The sequence below is a fragment of the Cyrtonyx montezumae genome, unplaced genomic scaffold (assembly GCF_038088225.1).
Source record: "Cyrtonyx montezumae isolate F1298 unplaced genomic scaffold, pur_monq_1.0 scaffold_37, whole genome shotgun sequence".
NCBI classification, from domain to species: Eukaryota; Metazoa; Chordata; class Aves; order Galliformes; family Odontophoridae; genus Cyrtonyx; species Cyrtonyx montezumae.
In genome coordinates, this window is record NW_027072042.1 from 395,285 (window position 1) to 412,868 (window position 17,584).

Genomic DNA, 17,584 nt, shown 5'->3' on the forward strand with positions numbered 1-17,584 from the left:
TGGAGTCAGTAAGGTTGGAAAAGACCACTCAGATCATCCAGTCCAACCATCAGCCCATCCCCACTGTGCCCACTAACCCTGCCCCCAGGTGCCACATCTCCACAGTTCTTGAACACCTCCAGGGACAGTGACCCCACACCTTCCTGGGCAGCCTGTGCTGGTGCCTGACCACTTTTCAGAGAAGAGATTTTTCCTCATCCTGTCTGCTGGGTCTACAAGTCAGGCAGTGCTTTACCTGCTTTACCCAGGACTTGAAACGTCGATTCATATTCAGGATCTGTCCCCAAATGCAAAAGAAAACACAGCTCTATACCACTACCACATTCCTCAGTCACTGCTACAGCAAAGTGGATGCCTTTCTCCTGGTCTACTTGTTCATTAGATGCAATGCTAGAACTGGCATTAAGTGAAGCAGAGTAGCACAGCTTGAATCTGTCTAGAGTCATTTTATACACTCAGAAACTGGTACCACAGATCAGATCTGCAAGTAGCATTTTTATTTATTTTATTTATTAACAGAAATTGAGAATGGGGATTATTTGGTGCCAGACCCTTCTCTTGTTTCCCTTTGGGATGTCAACTTTGAATTGTTTTTGCTAGCTGCCTTGCTATGACTAGTGCAAATGTACATAGGTAATATCATCTACTCTGAACACTTACCTGAGTTTTTCCCCTATCCATCAGGAGGGAAACAGCTGTGGTATGAAAACATTCAAATGAAAGTTGACTTGCAGGCAGCCTTGAGAAAAATGATGATTATTTTGTCATCATCCAACTGTTATGACTGGTAGTGCTTCTTTTTGTCTTCCCAGGTACTATTACCCAAATGTCAGAGACCAGATGGTTGCCAAAGGGACTTTGCCTTTGTCACGGCTGTGTGCCATGATAACTATGCAGCGTCGTGAAGAAATTGGAATACAGACTTTCAATCTTCCATTGGTCCCCAGGACTGATTCTGCAGAGGAATTTCGTCTGCAGTCTTCAGGTAAGGAAGGTTTGTGGTTTTTTCACTTTATAAGGTGGAGGTCTGTGCCAAGGTAAATTAAAAATATGCATTCGTGTTGTCAACTGATATGGACTGTGTTTTTCCTCCCAGCTTTCCCTATCACCATACCTAGTGAAGAATCAATGAGAAACATGAGCAACCTCAAACTCTAAGGAGATTTAAAAAGCTCTCGCTGTGTATGGAACTCCTCAGTTGACAAATAACTTAGGGACTGTGGTTAGGCTTCCATGTCAGGTAGTGAATGGGAGGTCTGAAGAAGGGCTGTGAATGATATGTGATATCACAGAATGGTTTGAGTTGATAGGGACCCTTAGAGGCTGTCTGATCCCACTCCCTGCAGTGAACAGGGACACACACAGCTCCATCAGTGCTCAGAGCCCATCCCCTGACCTTGGGTGCCTCCAGATCCACCACATCTCAGGGTAACTTGTGGCAGTGTTCCACCACCCTTATTGTAAACAACATTTTCCTTATATCCAATCTAAGCCTCCCTTCTTGTAGTTTGAGACCTTTTCCCCTTGACAGGAGCAGAAACATCACTCTGTTCTGTAATTGCTCTTTCAAATAATGCAATCATCTGTTCTGGGAACTCCACTAAGGAAATCTGTACAACCTCTCTCCATCACAGAGACTTAGCATTAACTGTAGAAACAAAAGGCAGCTTCTTGGAAAAAGTGACCATAAGAAAAATGGAAATGGGGCTGGGGAAAAAGTTCAGTATGCTTCAGTTATTTTGTAATAGATTGACCACATGCAGCAGCAGAAAATCTCATTGAAGATTTTGTCATTGCAGTGCTATAAAAAAGATGTGTTGAAGTACTTCAGCAGTATATTTAAGGCCTATTACAATAAATGCACACATGAGGGCACAGCTGAGTTAAACTGGCTGTCCTGCTTTCACTGTGCCATAAATCTGACTCTGAGAAGGGGCCATTAAGACCACCTGACCATATTGCCAGGAGGTCAGGCTGCAGGATGCACTCCTTAATGTTTCCTTCTGTGCTTCCTTGTCTGAAGCAGAGCACCTGGCACAGTCAGTCTGGACAAGCTTTAATTCCCTGCTAAGCATTTCTTGTTTTTCCTTTATGTTTTTTTTTTCTATTATTTTTTCATTAATAGAGTAAGTTTTGTATTAAGGTTTAAAACTAAGTGTTGGTTATACTGGATGCAGCTGTACAAAAAGCTGACCTTTGCTTTGCTTTCTTTCTCACATTTAATGCAGGCTTGCTTGATGTGAGTGTGAGATACCAACGTTCTGTGAAAATGGCAGCAGGAAGAGCTGCTCAAACTGTTTCTCTTTCTGTACAAATCCACAGAGCAGCTGGTTTGCAAGCAGCAGCCAGGTAAAGCCTCATTCTGAAAGGAAGATTTGTCTCTTAAAATTGCTTTATCTGGAGGCAACAGGCTGAAACATCAGATTAGAAACAAAACTGTCACTGACCAACTTCTCATCTGCAGAAACCAAGATTCAAACTGGGTTCTGATCCAAAGTGAAACTACTTTTGTAAAGAAGACCTGTGGTTATTTTTTTGTCCCTGAAATTGTAGTACAGTGTAGAAGCATTCATTCTGCAAAAGACTCAAGACTGTAAGAACAGGGAGTGAAGTTGTTTCGACTTGTGATGCTTTAGCAGAGACATGACACATGTTCTTACAGCTAGCAGAGCTGTAGCCATAGCTGTTGACTCCTTAGCCTTTTTTTTTCAGTATTATTTCCTTCCACATTTTCCCACACTGAAGGCTGGTATCAATTGGTACTCGTGTGAGCACTGGACCTTGGTGTAACTTGTGCTCCTTAAAAGCTAGCTGAGGTTTGTTTTCTTGAACTTCAGTGTGGAAACGTGGGTAAATTAAAATGACACATCCCTTTTCAACAAAATGCTGCTACTGTTAGTGTGTGGTGTAACCTGAACATAATTCCTAAAAACTGCATATTGGAAGAGAGAGATGACTGTTGTTTTAGCATGCTGCCTACTGAGCTGTTCTCATGCTCCTTCAGCTAGACTCCATGCAATGAAGATCACTCATTGGTGCTGGGAGAAGCCAAGAAAGTGAAATGACCTCAGATTTTTCATACTTAGAGTGTATGACCTGAATGCTATGTGTGCCTGTTTTACTCATCAATAACTCTATCTGCTAATTTCACCTTCTTTTATTTGGCAAGTCTAGTGGGTAAAAATAATTTGACTTGGCCATTGGCTTCCTTCTGGAGTAGATTCTCTGAGAAGTTGTCTTACACATTTTCCTATGGTATTGGGATATTTTTAAAGGAGCTCAGTACTTTCTCAATGATTTTTGGTCTCAGATCATAGCAGTAAGAGCACAGCGACCAAGTACTGGACCCTGTAATAGTTAATGTCACCATTTCATGTCTTCCTACTGTGCTCAGATGGTGAAAATAATCTTCAGCCAGAGCCCACATCTGTTTTGACTTAAAACATTCACTGTTTTGTCCCATCTTTTTGCCACAAAGATGGGAAACGTCTGATTTGGTTGTGCTGATTCCTGTATTTCTTGTCCTTTATATTCATTTCCTTAATTGTTTTCTTTTACATACCAAGAGCTGTGGCAGAAAGGAACCCCTCTGTCCAGTACTATGCAGGTGTTGGAGTCAATGCTTACGTTTCTGTGCACCTCTCCTTCCTACCTGAGACAGAGAGGCACAGCACACGAGCTGTGGCTCGTAGCTTCTGCCCAGAGTTTGAGCACCATGTGGAGATCCCTTGTAACCTCATTGTTCAGAAAAGCAGTGGAGAATCCTCTTGTCTGGGAGAGCTCCTGCAGTCTGCCAGCATCATCTTCTCTGTCTACCATCAGAGCATCAAGTCAGGTAAGGAGAACAAGCAATTATAATGACTAAATGCACAGATGTAATTACTGAAACTGTCACCAGAGGTGGCTTTGGGAGGTGCTGTTCCCCTCATACAGAATGTTGGGGTTTCCAAAAGGATCAAGATCACTTATGAATTTTAATGGTAATTAATACTAGTAATAGTGCTTGAATCTTGGAGCACCCTGCCCTTGGATTTGTATGCCTTATTGCCCCTACTTTATGAACGAGGTAATGGAGGTTCAGAAAAATGCTAGATTAAAGTTCTCCTATGATTCTATGGCAGATACACAAAATTCTTTTACAGCATAATACTTTACAATGAATTTTTAAATAAAATGTATAGATGACATTGTTTTTTTTTTACCTCTGTGGAAGAAGGTCAGAAGAGGCATGTTGGTAGAATAACTGAGTCGTAATGTAGCAGCTCCCTGCTGATTAATGCTCACTTATGGAAATGCTCCCCAAAAACTACTCCGTATTCAGTGGTGGTGGAGCACGTATCCTGTAGTGAATGTGCTCTGTAAATGCATGCAGACAAGTTCTGTTGGCATCTTTGGTTCTCACTTATTTTGACCCTGTGTTTCCTGGACCATTCATCCTTTTACATTTTTCATGGGTTCAGAGTGTTTCTCATATGACAGCTGAGCTATTTGCTGTGGCGATAAAGCATCTGGATAGCTTCTAAATCTTGTGTTGCAGTTTGGTGTATGGGCAAAATTATTTGTTTTCCAGCCACTGACACACTGGCTGCTCGGACATCACGGGATTATCTTCTTGGGACAGTTACAATTCCAACCAGAGAGCTGCTGAGAAGGCAATCAGGTAATACTGCAGTGTTATGCTACTGTTTGCTGGGTTTTTTTTCAGATTAAAAATGAATTCCAAACTTTCACAAGAAATAAACACTTCAAGTACTGATTCTTGGCTAGTAACCAGGGAGCAGAACATTCTTTGCTGACATTTTTCAGGGGTAGGATAAGTCTATTTACAGTACTTTCTCTTGCAGGTATCACAGGCTGGTACCCAGTCACCCTCTCTGAAGGTGTAATCCCTTCACACTGCACAAACATCATGCAGACCATCGTGGGAGGACTGGAACTTTCTGTTTCTTTTGCTCATCACAATGACAGAGAGCGTGTTTTGGAGGCAGCTCAGCTCTGGGGATGGAACAGTGAGGAAAGCTTTGAAGACAGCATGGATGAGAGCAGTGAATGGGAGCCGAGCAACAGTCCAGTGGTGGTGACCATTTCAACCCCAAGAGTGTGGCTGCCAATCCACTGTGTGCTGCTTGCAGGCCAGATGCACCTGAGTAAAAGCACTTGCTGCTACCTCAGGTATAAGCTGTATGATCAGGAAGCCACGTGGACTTTGCTTAGGAGGCCAAAATTGTGTGATGACAACAAGAACGTTACGCTCAACTTTAAGAAAGGCCACAAGGTGACTCTCAGAAGGAGCCAAGGACTGATTTGGTTCTTCAGGGAGGAGAAATTAGAAATCCAGGTGTGGTGGGCATATGGCAAAGAGAATGGTGTGGAAAGACCGCTTGATACGGATCGTCTCATTGGATCTGCATATGTTGACCTCAGAGCATTAGCAGAGAAGTCAAGGAGAACACTGAGTGTTGGTGGTAAGTCCAAAAGTAACACTCTCATGTTTCAGTTCTCTTTATTGATGTTTGGTTGCTTAATTCTGTAGTTAAGCAAAAAATGTAGAGCTTCGTTTTGCCCTTTATGCAATACATGCTCAGCTCCTTTCATTGAAGATAAATAAGATTAACATGCTTGCTTCTCTCAATTCAAAACCTAATAAGTTTAAATGGGTGCAAAATTGCCTGCAGTGATCAATAACAGGGAAAGCAATTAGCCTAGCTGGATTAACGAGGAATGTTTCTCCAGAATGGCATATTGAGCACTGTAATAGAATGAGAATGATGTATCTCAAGGAGGCTGAATGTTTGTGGTCAGAGTAAAGGACCAAGCAAGAAATGATCACAGACACTTCTGCTCTGTTCTGTTGCTAGGACTTCTGTCCTCAGGTGGTGGTAGCTCAGCCACCAGCACGTGGGCAGGTTTGTGGACGGGTCACTGAGTGATACCTTGCATGGAAGTAACACTGAAAATCAAAATTCAGTCTGCTGATCTGGTGTGAGACCTTACAGTAATGAGCTGGACCAGCTTCTTCCATGGTCCTCCTAGGTTGTGTGTTGTTTTTGTTTTTTGTTTTTTTATCTGATTGTGAATTCTCTTGCAGGAGTGTACCCGTTGTTCAGATGCAATGCTGCAGACCTCACAGGGGCTGCTGTACGTGTTCACATTGCCCTTTCTTCCACTTCTGCTCCCCCAACCCTCACTCCACACTGTGCAGAGGAATACAGCAACAGTGAAGATGAAAGCACAGAGAGAGCACCTGACCCGAGACAGCAGGTCCCTGAAAATCAGGGTCAGAACCTGGATCTCATGAGCTCAGAAATCACCAGTGGGAAACCACAAGAAGACAGCGTGGTGTTTCTGGAAAGCACCATTGCTGTCAATATCCTTGTGGAAAGAGCAATGCATCTCAGCTTAAAAGGTAAATCCCCAACAATGTCCTTTCTTTGTTGCTGTGTTTATTTGTTTTAATTCTCGTTTTTCTGAGTGTGTGTTTGTTTTGTTTGTTGCCTGGGATCTGCTCATGACAGCTACAGGAGCAATTTAAGAACAGAAGAACAAGATCTTTTTCTCAAACTTATTCCAACACAGTGAAAGAATGCAATGGGTTTTGAACTTTGCTTGCAGCATTGTATCCCTGAGGCTGTTGCATCATAGTGTAAGTAGAAGGGGAGCAGGAATTCAGACTATTCAGCCTATCTCTATTAATGAAAGCCAAAATGTAAATAACATTCACAGATGGCAGCTGAATTCTGAAGTTAAGCTTTATCTGAATAACATAACCCTGGGATACTCATATCTCAAAGACTCCTACGAATTTGCATTTTCAGCGTGTAATCAATTTGTAAAGCTGGCTTACTTGTGCTATCTGCAGGCTGCCAGGCACAGCAGTGAAGAAGGGCAGGGTAAGGTCAGAGCAGGCTGCACTCACCAAGGCTTGACACTGTTTCCCACTCTGTAGAGTGGGAATTACAGTTGGGTGACTAATCCCTGTGCTGAGGGTCACCCAAGAATTGCCCTTCACTTAATTTATTCTAAGCATATTAAGGTTATCCTTCCTAGCAGGTGATGTTTGGTTCTTGACGTGCAGGAATGTAGCGCAGTGAGTTAGCAGTTTTTGGAGCCTGCTTTTTCCCTCAGCGTGAAGTCCATAATGAATCTTGGTCATTAATGTTGAGTTGAATCTTTGAAAGCACTTCAAGTGCTCCACTCTTTGCCCTGGGCACCTTTAGTGCTGCATGATTGATCACTTTGTGTCTGCTCTGCACTTGGAGTTATCAGATCTCCTTTGGTCCCTTACAAATACAGACATTGTTACCAGATAGGAATGTGAATAAGGGACTTGAGATGAATTCACTGGACATGTCTGTTAAAATCAACGTGTTCATAGTCTGGGGGATGTACCAGAAAAGAGCATTCAGCACTTTCTGGCATGACACAACAGGACTAAGAGTCAAAAAGAAGCTATAATCTGAGTGTAAGTACTTCAGGTACATGCTGAGCCCCACAGGTGGCCTTTTTATAAACAGCTTTTCTGTAAACTGTTGGAATTCATCATCTTTGGAAACCTGATGCAACATTATTTGCTGCTGCAGAGCTTTTGGAATGACAAGGAGGTGTCTTGTGACAGTGTACACTATTGCACTATTTCTGTCTTTAAACAAATAATTTTTTCTGGATAGTTTTAGAGGTAACTAACTGAGAGACAACAGATGCACTGATATGGTGCCCATATGTAAGCTGGTTACAACAAGAATTTGCATTCTTTGTGATAAAAACATTCATTGCAGATTAAAAGGCTGAACACATTTCCCAGTGTGGTATGAAAGAGACATTAAACTTTCTCCAGCTTTGCAGGAGCTATTTAAGATACACAATTTTCAATAATTGAATGAAGATGCCACATGTTTCCCCAACTCTTTTGATATGGTCAGTTATCTAAAGTCACTTTTCCTGTGTTTTATTTTTTTGGGTTTTTTTTTTTTTGTGTGTGTGTGTGTGTGTATTTATCTTCCAAATAATGCAAAGGAAAGAGGCAGCTTAAATGTCATGTTAGAAGGGACCAAAATTACTTCAACTTGAGCTGCCATCTCTGCAGTCTTGCCAAACTGACAACAGTTGTATAGGGCACGTTTCAACTCGAGTCATTGCTCATATTAAAAAGCAACATAAAAAAATTTCTTGTTCTCAAGCAAATCATGGTTAAGGGCACAAATAGTAACTCTGTAAGCTACAGCAAATCAGTAACATTCGATCATATTTTCCTGGTGAATCAGACATCAAGAGGAAAGAGCTTTTAGTTAAGTAGGATTCATAGTCCTCAGCTTTGGTCATTCTGGCCAACAAATGAGGTCCAGAGCCACTGCTTAGTCCTTGGGCAGCCTGTTCTAGTGATTGGTGACCATGCCCATGGTAAGGGGATTGAAACTAGAAGATCTCTGAGGTCCTTTTCAACCCAGGCCATTCTATGATACAATTCTGTGATCTTTGTCTCTGTTCCATTTTTAAGACATAATTTAGTGCAGGTGATTGTATAATTTCTGCATCTTTCATTTATCTCTGTCTAATCCTTAATGCCCAGCAGCAGCTGGGGAACGTTCAGCTCCATCCCTTCATTTGATCTTGAGTTCCTCTGATTATAAATGATCTCAATGCAAACACATCCAATTAAATCAGATTAATTAATTCACTATCTCTTTCCTCACAAGCCTTTTCCTGCCTTGATTCAAGATGCGTGAGGAAGACAGTGGTTATATTTTTAACTCTGAACTTCACTCACACGAGGATACTCACGATGCTCTCACAGGTGCATTGCAGAGTAATACCATCCCATAGTTTTAAGAATCATGAAGCTCTGGGTGGTGCATGGATTAAAAGCAGTATTTCCTGAAGCTGCTTCATACAACTTCATACACTCTATCCCTGCTCAAGGCACAGTTGCAGTGCACTGCTCCCTGCCCTCCTCGTGCCAGCACGTGGAGCTGTGCAGCCAGACAGGGAGCTGATCCACCTGGAGAAATAACACAGCACGAAGGAGAAGGCAGAATTGTCCTTGGATAAAGGACTAAGATCTGGTGACTTGAACCATGCTGGAAGTGGACTGATTTTTCAGATGCGTGAGGCTGGAAATCATCAGCATATAACTCTTCTGAATCACCATCCCAGGAAAGCCACACATCAGCATTCTGTGCGCTTCTCCTCTTGTGGCAGAAGTCCTTCAATTAATTAAATTAATACTTAATTAAATGAGCATACTCTCAGCAAGCCAACTGTAAAGTCACGCTGACTTGTATAACTCAAAAGTGTTTTCTTTTTGCAGCTGGGATTGCCAAAGTCTGGTCCAGCCTGGAAGATAGATGAAGTACTGGAATAGGGCTCCAGGGACTTGGGTTTAATTCTAGCTTTGCCTCTCACTTTTTGGATGATCTTGGGCAAAAGGTTTCTCTGTTTCTCCCTTGGATATTCTGTTCTCTAAAAGGTTCATGTAATATTTGCTTGCACAGTGAATGTGAGGTATTTTCAGCTCTGCCCGTGGAAAGAATATTTTCTGGATGGTGGATTTCTTTGTTAATTATCTGCTTTTAATTGCAGATGTGCCTTTAAATTTTAAAAATATATTAATAATCTCTTGTGTCTTCTGACCAATTCTGTTTTTAACTCTGTGTGATTTTAGGGAGTCCTTTGACGGAACGTGAAGTAGCAGCACCCAGTAGCTGCGTGTCCTTTGCTGTTGCTGGTGCAGATGCTCCCATAACCACTCCAGTAATTGAAAACACAGACTCCCCTGTGTGGGACTTCCAGCAACAAGCAAGGTGGGTGACGTGGGCTCATAGACACGCTTGCAAAGCCTTTGGGTGTGACAGCTGAGTGTGAAATTCTGCTTATGGGCCTCTACTGCTTTATTTCCTGCACGGTGGTTTGATATCCTTAGACTCCCTTTCATTCAGCTTTTGATCCAGCAGGCTCTAAAAAGCTTTTTGTCCAGCTCTGACGAGCAGTCTTGTTGAGCTTCTCCCAGCTAGAAGTACTTCTTTTCATGTTGTACAACTGCCACACACTTATTTTGGGTGAAAAGTTGTTTGAGGAGGATCTTAAAGCTAACTTGAGGAAGGGCATTTGAGCCACACTGTTTCGGCTTAAGACCTTGGGTGACTCAGTCTGTTCCCACTCAACTGCAGTTTCCCCATGTAGAGGAAGGGACTGCTAATAGCTATCTTGGGAAGGTACATTAAGACTTGATCCAGTTTATTGGGTTTTTCTGCCTATTTTACATAACTTCATGCTTAGTAATTGTACCAAACTTCAGGCTCAGAGCTGTAAGGTAGGATTCACCTGCTCTGTCTTTACGTATCTGGGTTTCTGACTCAGAGCTTCTCAGCCTTGGCATCCTCTGCAGTCACAGAGATGCATGCACCTGCAATCAGTGTGTCACTTCAGCTGTGTCAGAGTTCTCTTAGAACAGGATAACAATCCTTTAGGATGCCTGTTTCTCTCCCATGACTGTCAGATCAGTGTAGGGGAACGTAACTTGGCCTAAATGGGAGCAGGTGAGTGGAGGGCTCCAAGGCACCTCAGCTGATCAAGTCATACACGGGAATCATCAGTAACAAAACTTTGTTTGCAGTCCTGTGGCTTCTGTGCTCCAGATTTTCCTAGAATCAGAGGATGGCTTGGGTTGGAACAGACCTCCAAGATTATTAGTTCCAACCCCTGCATTCTAAACTAATTCCAAAGCAACAGCCAAAGGTGTTTTCTGAACAAGTCAGATACGGACAATAAGAAAGCATACTTTATTTCTTCCATCACAAAGTGCTTGCAAATATCTACTCGTGACCACAGAGGACTGGGCTTTTCTACCCCAGAGTTCTTGGCTTTAGGGAGTTTGTGATATGAAGACGAAACCACTGAAAGACTGTGATAGCTGAAAGTTCAGGTTTGTTTCAGAGGTTGCTTATGCCCAGATTTGTAGCTGCATTGCTCTGAGTGACTTAAAAGCTGCTCAGAAAAGACATTTGCCATTTCAGTGTTCCTCTTTATTTCCCAAAGATCAGGTTCAAGTATTGGAGCTTTCAGCCATAACCCCTGTGTTTTACTGCCACTGTGCTTACTAAGTCGTTGTGGGATTGGCTGGTTCTCCATTTCTCTTTCCTAAGATTCCTCATGTTTCAGTGCCCTATCTTTGAATACAAGAGTGAAGAGAAGGAAATAACATACATAAGAAAGCCCAAACCACATAAACTTATGCTTTTGAGGACTAAGTGATTTTTTTTTTTCTGCTCATAATTCCAGGAACAAAGTGGTTTGTCTGGATAGATACAATGCCATTGAATCTTCAGAAATGTGCCTGCTCTTTTTCCTGCTTCACATAATAAATAATGATTTTATTTTTCACAGGTTATCCAAAGAACTTCTGCTGGATCCACAGCAAACCTTGGTCTTCAAAGTTTGGCATAAAGCAGGTAAAGTCTGTAGGGCAGTGTTGAGAAGAGTGTCTTTCTGCTTCCCTTCCCTTGGGTGACTTCAAGTAACTTGGAGAGTAGAATTGTAAAGATATTGCTGGCCTTGGGCTGGAAGAATGCAGCACGTTGATTTCTTGCCTCTCAGCATCTTTCTTTTCCCTATTTATCTTTTGGCAAGCTTGGGCTTGTTTGTATTTCTGTAATTGACAGAGGTTGGATTTTTCTACTGACCTTTCATTCATTCAGATACTTTTATAGTGGTGTAGGTATGTGTTTCTTGTTGGGAAGGCAGCCCCACTTCAATTCAGCTGCTGGGATACCAATTTTTTCCCCCTTTCTTTAAGAATTTCAAGTTCAGCTGGCAGAATTTTGGCTTCCAAAATAAACATCCTGCGTAACCCAGCTTTTCTCTGCGTAGTGCAGAGCACCATGTGTGCACAGCCATTCTCCTGCCAACCCTCCTTCCTGCTCTGCTCTCTCATTGTTTCTGAGGGAAACAATGGAACAGCTACAGTAATCCAGACACCATCCTCTTATTGGATGAAGTTGTTTGTTCCGTGCTTCAGAGAAACTTATGTGACAGAGAAGATGGGGCACGTAACCTCTGTGTCCTTCCTTGCACCTACAGCCAGAGCCTCACTCTGCTGTGAGCTAACACTGCTGTAGCTCTTCAAGTTATAGATAACTGCAACAGGGACAGGCAGTTTGGCACGTGTGCAGGGAGGAGGCTGCTTGAATTGCTTCAAGCAGGTTCACCTTCTAAGTCAGATCCCATAGGTGTCTCTGTTTGAAGGCTGGTAAAACCCCAAATCTAAGCCCCTGTTTGATTTTCTTAAGCCCTATTCTCTATTACCCCTTTTTTTTTAACTCATTTTTTGTTTCTTATTTTAATGAGAAGTCTTTCCCTCGGTGCTTTTCAAGGGCTGTATAACTGACTGCCTTTTGCCATTCCTCAAATGCTGCAGCTTAAATTAATACATGCTTTATGTTCTTCTTCCTCAGAAGCAGAACGGGTGATAGGGTTTGCATCAGTGGACCTTTCTCCCCTTCTTTCTGGCTTCCAGCTGGTGTGCGGGTGGTACAACATCACAGACTTCAGTGGGCAGTGCAGAGGGCAGATCAAAGTGGCAGTCTCTCCCCTTCAAAGTATAAATAATCTCAAAGAAGAAAGGCAGGCAAGGATCCGCAGCCAGACTCCAAGCTCTGCAGTATGTACTTTGCTTTCTTACCCTGTGCATTATCTGATTAGATCAGCACTGACTCTCTGGGATTCTGAAGTAATGAGCAAACATAGCAAGCTTGTCCTACTGCAGTGGATCATACCAGTGATGCTTAATTCCTTGTTTAATTGAATCACTTTATATTTTCAGAGAAGCCCCAGGGCAGTGTTAGTTACAGAACTCGTTTAAACCGTGGTCATGCTCATCACCAGTGGCTTGTGTCACTCTCATGTTGTTTTGTGGCTGCTTGGGTTTTGGGTTTGTCTGTTAATTGTTAGGAGGATATTCCGTGGGTTTAGGTGCCAGGGAGCCTGGCATTGTTCTGTTTGGTTGGCAGCTGATGCTCCAAGCCAGACTGTAACATTTCTGCATGTCTAGGGCTGAGAAAGGACAGCCCTTAGCATAAAATATGATGATGTTCTCAGAGATCCTTTAGCAAACATCACTCAGGTGGTGCTGTGACACAAATTCAGCCTTTTGCCAATTAGGAAACTTCTACTTTGGCAGAGATTTAATTGTCTGGAAGTTTTACTGTTTCATGTGCATGTTTTAGTCCCCAGACTTCTCAGTTGTACTGGAATGGGCTATACACATGTAGTGGAGTCATTATACCCTGCTTTCCTCCAGTTCTCTCTTCAGTAGGGTGAGGAGGGATCCAACAGTCCTTCTCATGCTGCACATAATATGTGCTGTTACTGAAAGCAAAAAGGCTGAATTTTACCCTCTTGTTTATTTAACACTATGCTTTCTTATTATTATTTTATATGATACTGCTTTCAGCATGATTTTTTCTTCTTGTTTGCCAGCTTTCCCTCGTTTGGATGATTGGTTTTACAACTAACTTGGAGCTGGGAAATTTAAATTGGAAACTGTGGTTACAAAACAGAGTAGACTGGTGATCAGACTTCCTATATGTTGATAGCTGGATCTGCCTTTTACCAGATGCCTCTGAAATCAGAGTGTGGTTTGGCTCAGTGCTGGAAAATCCTTCGAAAATTTATATTTAGAAAATGTTTCTTGGCTCCACAAGATACTGCTTGAATTTCTGTTTTCTCACTGTGGAAGACTCATGTGAGGTGTTTGTCTTTCTTTTAGGTGAAGGCCATCTTTCCAGCACTTCCCAGTAATGTTCCAAGCTCTTCCAAGCCCCTGTTCCCAAAGGAAGATAGTGTTCCTTCCCGAGAACTGTAAGTCATCTGGCTCTGAGTCATTCTGATCACTGCCAGGACACAGAAGTTTGCATATCTGATAATGTAAAGTCCTGTCAAAGGTCTTTCCCTGTTCTGGGAAGATTACACCAATTCCCTTTACCAGTGAGAAGGCAGACCAGGAGATGGCAACCTGGGGACAGGCACCTGTCTTCTTAACCCAGATTTTCTTCTCACTGATGTTTCATTTCCAAGTTGCTGCTTTAGGATTTACACTAGATAGTTACTAAAACTGGCAGCTATTTCTTCCAGGTCTTTATAAGAATAACAGTTCTTTATAATACTAAGTTAAAACTGAGTATTACTTGCATACCCTCTTCGTTTTGCCACACCTCTTGTGCAAGCAGAGCCTTCAGACTGCTTTCTGTGTTTAAATGTAGGCCTGTTCCTAGCAGAACTGGTCCCTCGAAGGCACACACACCTCGTCACGAGGAGCACATGCAGAACGTGCGTAGGTTTCATGAATCCTTGCAACAAGCAGAAGGAAATGCACAACGAGCAGCCAGGATGGATTCACTGTCACTGTCATCACGTGCTTCTCTTCTGACTGCTCTCAGGTAAGGCAAAGCCTTAGATTTACAAAGCACAGCTTGAAACTTCAAAATCCTGACTCCTAACTGCAGAGCTGCCCAGAGCGCCCAGGTTCCTTTAGGCATGGCTCAGTCCCCTGTGACAGGGCAGTCCAGGGCCACCTGGTCCTGGTCTAGGGAGCTGCTTTGGCATGGAGCTGGGACTTGATGATCCCTAGAGGTCCCTTCCAACCCCTACAGTTCTGTGATGCTGTGAATTTTAAAGAAAATGAAAAAACACAGTGAACTGATAGAAGAAGTATCGGTGCAGTGTCCAGAAGGATGTCCTTTCGCAGCAGGGTGCCTCTCTCCTTACTGGAAGCACATTTTTGTGCTGTCTAGAATCTAGATTTACAGGTCAGGTCTAAATTTGGGAAGTAGAGTGTTTATTATCTGCAGGAATGTAGGTCTGAAAGAAACTTTCTTGTTCCATCACTTTGCCTGCCACCGCAGTCAAAACATCTGCTATCTCAGATTTTTATCAAGCTCAGTCATGAAGTCAGGTCATACCCTTTCCTTTAAGACTTCCACTGGGAGGTCGTTGCAAATCCAGCTTTCTTTGAGTAAGTATGTTTAAAACTAGTTCTTTTTTTTTCATTAGTTCCCAGCCTAAATTTGTTCTTGAGGAAACATTTTCTTTTCCCGTGGGTAGTGCAGCCTCAATGCTTACCTGCTGCTCTGTTTTCCAGTAATAACCCCTCACCTTGTGTTTGCATATGTACACCCTGATGGCTAGAAGGATGTGGATAGAACCATTCTGCCACTGTTTCTTGTTCTTTTTGCTCCTTACCATTTTCTCCTTACCATTTTCTCATAACTGCTTACAGAAAAAACTTGAGTGAGCTGGATGAGGTTCAGAGATACTTCAGCCAGAAGCTGACCAGGTCTTTTCCTGACTTCAGTGATGGTAACAGATCCCAACCAAGTCATGGAGAGCAGGAGAGTGATCATCAAGGCTTGAAGAGCAGAGGAGTGGATCCCAACCAGTGCCACCTTTTGAGAAAATCAAGTCAGCTGGTGTCCCAGGTCAGCAGCCTCATCAGCGGTGAGTTGTCACTTGGTCTGGAATTTTTGGTCAGGAGCTGCCTTGAAGCATCTTCAAATTCCTCAGGTAATGGAGACTGATCCCTGGTGTTGGTGTGTGTCGATCCAGTGGGAGAACGCTCTGGAGAGTTTTCAGACTTCTGCCAATAATGATAGCATTGAGTTGAAATCCTCACAGGGTAGATGAGGTGGGAGTTAAGGCCTAAGCTCCACTTATACTTCAACATCTGATGGAAAAAGAGTGGTCTTGTGCAAAAGCAGTCTGCAGAGAGGTACTGAGCTTGAGTCTGTGACCCCTTTGCTAAGAGGAATTGGCACTTGATTTCTTTTCAGCTTGACTGTTCAAACCACTGCAATCTTCTAACAGAGGCACTCAGAGCAGCAAAATGACTAGGGATTGAAATGCTGGTGCAGAGAAGCTGTGGCTAGGAGTGCTGCCAGCTGGGCAGTGATTCTGGGCTGCTCCTGCCCCTAGCTGCCTGCAGGAAGCAACACTTCCAGGAGATGGAGCTGGAGGGCACGTTTCACTTGGGCCAGAACCATCGGTGTGTTTTCAGAACCTGTGCCCCACACTCTGGCAGCTCTTTGCTTTCAGTCTTGGTGATTCTGCCATGGCAACTGAACAGGAGTCCAGAGTGAATTGTTGCACGAGTATTTAATTAATAACTGTCTGTTATTTGATTAGTGTTGGTAAGCTGAACTGAAAGCCAAAGTCTAGCAGGAGAATATCACTAGCAACTGCATCTTCTGGGCCAATAAATAAAGCTAGGGAAGCTATAGGAAGAGAAGCTGCTAGGGTTATCCACATTTCCAATCAGTGTCATCGCTCTCTTCTTCCCTGCAGTCTGAGCAGCATGAACTGCTTTTAGTGGCTTCAAGCAGTAGATATTTTTTCCATTTGCTTTAGGTGACATTCCACTAACTATTCTTTATATCAGAGCATCTTCACTGTCCAGTTCCTTTCTTTATATTCATGTAGATTTAAGGTGTTGCCAGTTGTTGTCAGCACTGTCCTCTTGAGCGTTTCCTTTTTTCCTTTAGCATTTCTGTCCTTCTCCTGCCCTTGTAAAGTGGTAGAACGTGGTCACGTCAGCAGTTTTTGACAAAATTGCTGTGTGTCCTAGCCATTATTAAATATGTGATTTTCTGCTAGGAGCCCAGCTCAGAGATGAACAGTTGCTCTCTGCGTTTTCTGATGCTGTTTTCTATTAACCAGATTTGCAGACGATCACGAAAAACACCAAAGACTCTTCTAACGTGGATCAAGACAGCAGCAGAAAGCTGGGTGCCTCTCACGTACCCAACCAGGAGGGCAGAGATGCCACAACTGGTGTGTGCCAAGGGCAGCTGAGCTTGGACTCACGTGGTGTTGGCAGTGATACCCAGCAGCCGTGCTCCTTTGGGGGATCTGTGCTTGGCAGACGTGTGCTGCAGGAGCTGCTTGACCAAGCTGTCCCTGAAGGGGAGCACCCAGCAGACTGCATCCAGGGGGATGGAGTTGCTTTTGCCCATCAGCCACACAGTGAAGAGGAGTATGAAGAAGTCATTATAGAACCACGAACTCTTAATGAAATAACAACGCTGACTGACAGAACCAGTCCCTGGTCCAGTGTGCTCTCAGTAGAGCTGGGAGCTGAGCAGCAGCCTGCAGACTTGGGGCCTGAAGGTCAGCACTCAGTGGACATAGATTGGTTGAGGAAAGGGAGCAGCAGACGGAGCAGCACGTTGTCCAGCACACCACGAGGTGACAAAAGAAGCATGCTCACCTCTCTTAGCCCGTGCGTTAGCCCCCATGCATTGCAGAGCAGTCCTTGGGCAGGAGCAGAAGGCTTTAAGAACTCAGGTGATGGCACAGAAACAGCTGACAGGGAGCTGGTTCTGCCTGGTCATTTGTCAGAAGTGCATCAGACAGTCAGCAGACCAGTAGAAAACAGAAATTACAGCTGGGACAGAACACTTCATGCTCAGCAAGTGGAACAGAGCACTGAGTTTCACGTGGCCTCCAAGGAACTACTGGAATTTCCAGGGGGCACTGACCTGTCTGCTCTGAAAGCCACAGTGAGAGAGGAGGAAAACAGTGAGGTTTTAAATGAAGATCA

General features: G+C 43.3%; 1 protein-coding gene across 1 annotated transcript in view; it reads left to right on the forward strand.

The window, feature by feature from the left end:
* The window catches only part of C2CD3 (C2 domain containing 3 centriole elongation regulator), a 37,341-nt gene extending 20,554 nt beyond the window's left edge, over window positions 1-16,787 (forward strand). Inside the window, exons 18-30 of the mRNA XM_065745727.1 lie at window positions 813-985; window positions 2,229-2,349; window positions 3,567-3,835; window positions 4,571-4,660; window positions 4,845-5,465; window positions 6,089-6,406; window positions 9,659-9,797; window positions 11,380-11,444; window positions 12,447-12,652; window positions 13,760-13,851; window positions 14,253-14,429; window positions 15,269-15,486; window positions 16,710-16,787. Coding sequence (XP_065601799.1) covers window positions 813-985; window positions 2,229-2,349; window positions 3,567-3,835; window positions 4,571-4,660; window positions 4,845-5,465; window positions 6,089-6,406; window positions 9,659-9,797; window positions 11,380-11,444; window positions 12,447-12,652; window positions 13,760-13,851; window positions 14,253-14,429; window positions 15,269-15,486; window positions 16,710-16,741 — 2,521 coding nt within the window. The 3' untranslated portion in view covers window positions 16,742-16,787. The remainder of the gene's footprint in view (window positions 1-812; window positions 986-2,228; window positions 2,350-3,566; window positions 3,836-4,570; window positions 4,661-4,844; window positions 5,466-6,088; window positions 6,407-9,658; window positions 9,798-11,379; window positions 11,445-12,446; window positions 12,653-13,759; window positions 13,852-14,252; window positions 14,430-15,268; window positions 15,487-16,709) is intronic.
* Window positions 16,788-17,584: the final 797 nt, after the last annotated feature.